At 34.6% G+C, this 7,265-nt stretch overlaps 1 protein-coding gene across 3 annotated transcripts; it reads left to right on the top strand.

The window, feature by feature from the left end:
- Positions 1–1,052: 1,052 nt before the first annotated feature.
- LOC111275223 (malonyl-CoA decarboxylase family protein) lies at positions 1,053–7,166 on the top strand. Of its 3 annotated transcripts, XR_016334124.1 has the most exons (17): positions 1,274–1,559; positions 1,740–1,843; positions 1,935–2,025; positions 2,118–2,244; positions 2,338–2,521; positions 3,231–3,375; positions 3,465–3,555; positions 3,669–3,727; positions 3,797–3,874; positions 4,070–4,153; positions 4,625–4,806; positions 5,439–5,567; positions 5,651–5,678; positions 5,768–5,840; positions 6,186–6,271; positions 6,598–6,682; positions 6,921–7,166. XR_016334124.1 is itself a non-coding variant. In XM_022860411.2 (16 exons), the coding sequence occupies exons 1-16, from the start codon at positions 1,476–1,478 to the stop codon at positions 6,951–6,953; spliced, it is 1,635 nt and encodes a 544-aa protein (XP_022716146.2). In that variant the 5' UTR covers positions 1,053–1,475; the 3' UTR covers positions 6,954–7,166. The 3 variants fall into 3 exon arrangements, 1 of the variants encoding a protein (XP_022716146.2); XM_022860411.2 differs by lacking the exon at positions 5,651–5,678 and having other exon boundaries at positions 1,053–1,559; XR_016334123.1 differs by lacking the exon at positions 5,651–5,678 and having other exon boundaries at positions 6,176–6,271.
- The last annotated feature ends 99 nt before the right edge of the window (positions 7,167–7,265 follow it).

The raw sequence follows: 7,265 nt of genomic DNA, 5'->3' as shown, positions 1-7,265 counted from the left end.
ATAATAAAACCTACTTTCCAATTTATTCCATTTTTATTAAAAAAAAAAAAGATGACTTATATGATTGAATTTACTAGTACAAAGACAGAGGATAAAATGGGTACTACAATTTAGCCATTTGCAATTTGTTTTGGTAAATAATTTCATGCATGGGGAATCCAACCAATTGTCAAATGTATATGATCCACTTTGTTTTTGTCATTTTCTTGAATTAAAAGTAAGATGTTAAATAGTAGAGCACATGGGGGCCATATTATTACGAGTTACGCAAAAGCTGGCTATTGAAATATAGAATATAGATTCTAGTGCATGATTTGACCCTAAACCACAAAATTAACTACCCCGAGTTAGTTGTTAATTAAGTATTTATAATAATTTTAGGTCAACAAAATTTAAATTTTATGATATTAAAAGAAGTTGGAGGTGACAAATTGAAATCTAGTCAATCCTATTCATTTCAACATTTGGATATGAATTGTGGACCATATGGTCATACTAAACTTTATTAGAACAGCTGGCTTGTAAAGAAAAGTTCGTAACCGTTAGGTTTAACGACTCTAAACCTTACCGAACGTCAACGGTAAAAAACAAAAAGAATGAGGGAAAGACCTATAAAACTTTTTATTTTTTATTTTTTTATAAATTATAATAAAGGAGCTTTTTTTATGTTCGACATTTAAAAAAAAAAAAAGAAAAAGGAAAGGATTTAAAGGGTCATTTGAAACGGCATGGCCCAAAACTGATTGGAATCGAGTGTAACGATAAGTCAAGCATGGATGTTGATTGTTTAAGGCCAAGCCCCCCAACCGCAGTCTCCGATAGAGGACCCAGCCCATTAATGAGACAGGTCCATATCTACCCTCGACAACCGAGCAAATCCAGATGCCATGTGACGTGATCCAAACTTTACTAGTAATCTTTAATTCAACAAAATAATTTATTCCTAATTGATCGAGCAACTGTGCAAAGCATAGAGTTCTGGAATTAAAGTAGTTTTTGCTTCTTTTAGACAAGATGTCATTAGTTTGAGCACATGAAACAATTAATTGAACATCCTCGATCAAATTAAATCATGTGAAATTGGTCTCTTTCAGTTCACTCTGTTTTCCAGGTGGACATGAATAAATGTTTCAAGTTTAATAAAAGAGGAGACATGTACGCCACTTCTGGAAAGTGAGTGTCGGTGGCGGGCTAGCATTATCCTTGTTTCCTTATTTGTTACTACTTTAAACGCCGTCGTTTCTGTATTTGTTTTTAGTTGAATATCATTAATGGAGAGTGAACGATGCCGTTTCTAAGATTTGAAAAGCGAAAACGCCGTGAGGTGAAAAATTTACGTTAGGATATACGGCTGCCTCCACTTTCTCTCTGTTTCCGGCCGGGAAGACTATCGGTTCGAGGAAAACAATGTTTGGAAGCGGAAAGTAAACGTTTAAACTTGGTCGTTGTCGGGATATTAATTATATATAATAGAAATGAACAAGAAAGCCTTGGCCATTTTGATGCGAGCCAGAATGAGACCTAACGATCTAAGCAAGCTCGCCCTTTCTCCTCTATCTGTAAGTTTTTTTTTTTTCAAATTATAACAACGTGAGTCCAAAATATGACTTTTCTTGTTTGATATGTTCTTGTTTGGTTGAATTGTTTGATTAATCATTTAATAAATTTGTGATTAGCGAAACTTGTTATGAATACTGAACGAGAATTTGCTGATTTTGTTTGTCTTAATTTCAAAACAGAATGAGGTTAATCAAATGGTATCAAATTCTCAAGGAAACCAATCCGGTACAAACGTGGCACGCCTTGCTACTGAGGACGGAAACGAAAATCTCTATAAACAAAGGTCTTTTATTTATTATGAAGGCATGATTCGACACAATCTTAAATGCAATTCTTTAAGTTTAAATTTGGATTTCTTTTTGCTTTTTAACTAGGTCGTTCCAGGCTGTACGAGAATCAATGCACTCAGCTATATCGATGAACAAAACTGAAGTTCTAGACTCTGTACTTAATGACTTTTCGGAGGTAAAGTATGGGTAGCTAGCAATTAGTTATTATCTTGAGTTCTCATGTTTATGTTGATGCTTGATAATGTTGTGAATTTTGATATAATACAGGGTTATTTTAGCCTTTCTTTTGAGAACCGCAGCAAATTACTGCTGACACTTGCCAAAGAGTATGATCTCAACCGGACTCAAGTTCGTGAACTCATAAAGCAATATCTTGGCCTTCAATTATCCAGTGGTGAGTTTATTGTTGGTAGTTCACCTAAATATTTTTTGAATTCTTGTTTTTGTGTTTAGCTGGGTTGAATGCTGTGGAGGTTTCTTGTTTCAGGAAATGATGCTCAATCAGGAGGAGTTGAAGATGAAGGCTTTCTTTCAACATTCTATCGCATAGAGAGAAATTTGAGACACTCCCTTAAGCCAGTGTATGAAATTCTCTTTGAGCGGCTCAACACGCACCCTGGAGGGCTGAAGTTTTTGACCATTCTTCGGGCTGATATTTTTTCTATTCTTGCGTAAGGCTATAGTCATTTTTACAAGATTCAACCTTATTTATCATGATTTGATTGTCATATTATTACTTTTATTTTATCCCAGAGGTGTAGACCTTTTACTAATAGTTGAGAACATGTTAGTTGAAAAGTATGTTAGAGAATATCCTAAACTCATGAGGTTTTTCACTTTTAATTTCTTATACAAAGTCATCAAAAAAGATCACATACTACAGTTTTATGCAACTTCCTAAGGGCATGGGTATCTTTTATCATAGTCTATCGTTTGGGATTGATCTTGTTGTAGAGTTTAGGTATTAGCTCTTATGGGATGGAGTCTCACTGTGCTTGCAGTAAAAGAAAGAATAAATATAGTATATTTTTCTTTCTTTTACTTTTTTGTTATATCTTTGGCTTTGATGGGAGGTTTAGGTGATGCTATAACTACATCATTACCCTTATTGAATTGCAGCAGTTGCTATCTTGAATAATTTACATCTTTCTATTTACAGAATCCTTTATGATGAACAGGAAATGGTTTTATAGCATTGGAATCCTTAAGGGTTGAAAAAGTACAAGAGCTAAATTGTTAAAAAAATGTTCTTTAGATGGTTTATGCTTATTATTGTTAGCTTGTTGCAGATTTAAAACTTAGTTACATATTTATTTATTGAAGAATTGAAATGTGATTACTACAAATGTATAAATGGAATTGAAATTTTATAAATTTCAGAGAAGAAAATATTGCCTCATTGCGAGCATTAGATTCCTATCTGAAAGAGAAACTTAGTACTTGGCTTAGTCCTGCTGCTTTAGAGCTCCATCAGATTACATGGAATGATCCTGCTTCTTTGCTGGAGAAAATTGTGGCTTATGAGGTTTGTTTCTCTTCTTCCTCTTGGTTGCTAATATTATAGATTTATCATCGTGCGGCCTATGTATTATCTAGCAATCATATTTTCTCCAGGCAGTGCATCCAATAAGTAATCTTATTGATCTTAAGAGAAGGCTGGGAGTTGGTCGTCGTTGTTTTGGATATTTTCATTCAGCCATACCTAGTAAGCAGTTCCTTTTACCGTTTAGGGTGGAAGGAGGGTGGGGGGTGTTATATATTGACTTGCTTGCAATCCTACCTTGCACCTTCTGTTTCTTTCTCTCTTCTGTATTTCAGGTGAACCGCTTATTTTTATTGAAGTTGCACTTTTGAAGAATATAGCACAAACAATACAGGTAAATTTTCATAACTGTACCATGCTCCTTTCTTTGTCTTCTTGTTCTTAATATTCTTGTGAATGTTAGGAAGTTTTGTGGGATAATCCTCCAATTCCTGAAAATGAGGCAACATGTGCATTATTTTACTCCATATCGTCAACTCAGGTATGAAAGTCTTTCCCCCTCTCATTTTATTTGGAAAAGATATTAACTATATGAAAAATAAAGAAAAATATCATGGCTGCTTGGTATGTGGTTTATGCAAATATTAGTGTCGTTACTTGTGCTAATGGACTATTTCTAGCAAATTTCCTTATTCTGTTTCCATGAACCTGACTGCCTACTTCTGACTTTTCCCAGCCTGGCTTGGCAGGAATCAACCTGGGAAAGTTTCTTATTAAACGTGTCATTACATTGGTTAAAAGAGATATGCCAGATATTTCTGTAAGTACTCCTTTTCCTTGATCAGATTACTTAATCAAATGAGCAGCAAGATTATTTTTTGCATGTTCAGTGGGAATTTCCTTACTGATTTCCAATAAGTTTCATTTTTGCTGCTTTATGATTGATGGTAATTGCTCTGTCTATCGGGGTAGTGGTGGCATTAATCATTTTTAATTTTTGAAAATTGAGGTTATGCTGAACTCTCTGCATTATGAGTTAGTATTTTGCCCTTGTTCATTCTTGTGCAGTGGGACCAACACAATAGGTATTTCAATAATATACTTGACATTGTACATGACATTCCCACGACCACTCTTCTTACATATTCCATGAGATCAGTGCACCATATTTGTGGCTGCAACTCAAAATTCATGTATTTTATATTTTCTTACAGTCACATATGACTCTATATCTAGCTGAAGTTTTGCTTGAGACAATGCATACTGACACTTTTTTCCTCTTACTGTAAAGGTGTTTGCTACACTTAGCCCTATCCCAGGATTCATGCAGTGGCTTCTATCCAAGTTGGCATCTCAATCAAAACTTGCCGAAGCAGAAGACATATCATGTTCATCAGCTGATAGATCTGGGTTAACTTTCTATGAGAATGTACTTGAACCAGAAGAAGAAAGAGCACTTATGGATTCATCCGGGTAAGCTTCATATAATTTTTTTGTGTCCTAAATTGGACTTTTGGATTTTCTGAAGATGAATGGTTTCCAGATCATTTTTCATGCCATCTGGAATATGGTTTTTGTTGGAAATTGAGTTATCTGCTGTTGCCAAAACATGGCCTTGTCTTGCATATAATTTTTCCTATTTGTGACTTCTGGTTCTCAAAGCTAATATAGTGACAATGATGCATTTCGAGTTATGAAAATGATATGAGCTGTTGATTGATTGCTTTCCAGAAAAGTCATGATAGTTCAACACTCAGATTATTTGTTCAAGCTGTTCTACTTAAATAGAGGGAAGATAAACTTTTAGAACTGATATGGAGGATTTTGCTCACATGTTTGTTTGATGTATCATTATTACATATTCCCTAACCCTTATCGATTCAAAGCATGTCATTGCCAAAACACTTCTGGCCAACATTTTTGTTTCTTTTCCAAGGTTGGTTCAATGTTGCATACTTATTGCTTGTCCAAGAAGTTTTCAACTGACCTATATGGATTGATACTTTCTTGATCATATTTTATTTTATTTAGGCATTCTCATTTTTCAATCTCATGCTCCTGATATCTGATTTATGGAGTCTGCTTGTTGTCATTACCTGTTACAGGGATCTTGCTGCTGGAAAAAGCGGCATGGAGATAATGTTGAACTTGCTGAAACCAACAAGCCATGAGTGGACTAATTCAGCTAAATTGCTTTCGGCATTAAAACCACCTCTAATGCGACTATGTGCTAGGTAGATTTCTCTATTGAAATTTCTGTCTATTATTATTAACCAAGTAGCAACATCTTTACTTTTTTCAATTTTTTTGCTACAAGGAACAGAAGCACAGAAACTTATTGAATTGTAAGAGTCAGATTATTGGTTCTTTAGTTAATGTATGGAGATTGTGTTTCTTTGGGTAAAATTAATTGATGCCAAATTTTCAAATTTAGGTACCTTCTGCAAGAGAAAAAGAGAGGGAAAGCTCTAGATTCTGTTGCAAACTTCCATTTGCAGAATGGAGCGGTATGTAATGCAATTGCGATCATAGATCATTTAAGCCCTTTGGGCATAACATGTCGATTAGTTTCTGGATCTTTCTCTATATTTGTTAAATAAATCTAGGAGGTTTCTTTCATGAAGGTTATCTCTTTAGGTGCAAAGATTGATTAAAGGAGTAGTATGTTATTTTTATAATTTAACAAACTGCAGAAACAATCTTGACTGCAAAATATTATCTGCACTAATGGATCAGAAAAAAAAGGAACCAAGAAGCATATTCTTGAAGATGCAAATTCCTTTCTCTCTTTCTCTCTTGTGCTTAAGTACTGATTTCCACTCTCATCTAATCACTTTTTAAGTATGGAACAGATGGTTCAAAGAATAAACTGGATGGCTGACCGATCAGAAATAGGTCTACGTCAAAGTGCAGGTATCATGGTGAACTACATCTACAGGTACTGTCACAACTAACAACTAGCCTTTATATATTAGTCTTTTTTTAAAAAGGAAATTTCACTTCATGGGTGAAGGAACTTAAAAATTCTCTCATGGAACTGAATTAATTAGGCTCAATTTGATTGCTCCCTGCTTGGAAGTCTGGAAACGTAAATTATTATTTAGACCATCTGTAAATCCGTTGCTATATTCTCCAACTTTACCAGAAGTATTTCCAAATTGGATTGATAACGAACTTTCATAGAGTCATAGCAAAATCTAGTTTCTAACTTTATTAGAAATTCTCTCCCTAATTAGCATAATTACATTAAATGATGATCTGCAGGCCAGAGAATATTGAAGAATATGCTCAGTCGTATTTCAGCACAGGACATATCCATTCTTCCTATGATGTGCAACGATACATTCAGGTATTTAAGTAGTGCATTCAAGAATATGAACTTTTGCTATTTATGAATAATCATTGATTTGTTAAAGATTTCTTATCTACATGCTCCCACATTATACCCCTGCATCTTCCGTTGACCGTTTCTTGTTTGGCTTGGGCCTAAAAGCCCAAATATGCATAGTCGTTTGGATTCAGTTTGATGTGTTTGCCTGCATCTCCCTTATTTAACATTCTTGAATTTGCTGTTGATATGGTTTCAGCCATTGACGGAAATTGAATCAAGCACAGATTAGGATGAGTGAAGGCAGAGAATGAAACTATGTTTTTAGTGCTTATTAACTTGCTTTATTCTTGCTGTTGCTACCTGTGTTTTAGTCTTAGGATTGCAATTTCCTCTTCCCTAGAAAATGTAGATATAAACGCACGCACCTTTATTGGCTGTAAATGCTCCAATGTTCATATATGGCAAATAGCTTCCATTAATAATTTGAAACCGTTGGGAATAAGATTTCGTTTGAAAGAAAGCCAGTGACCGCCGGTCACTAAATCTGCTTGTGAAATCTGTTGTTTGTGAAGTAATTAACGTTCCAAATATTTAGAGTAGT

Source organism: Durio zibethinus, chromosome 26, assembly GCF_047325235.1.
Source record: "Durio zibethinus cultivar Kanyao isolate XHJ-2024 chromosome 26, ASM4732523v1, whole genome shotgun sequence".
NCBI classification, from domain to species: Eukaryota; Viridiplantae; Streptophyta; class Magnoliopsida; order Malvales; family Malvaceae; genus Durio; species Durio zibethinus.
Note: the sequence above shows the minus strand (reverse complement) of the source record. Positions and strands in the feature narration are given on the sequence as shown.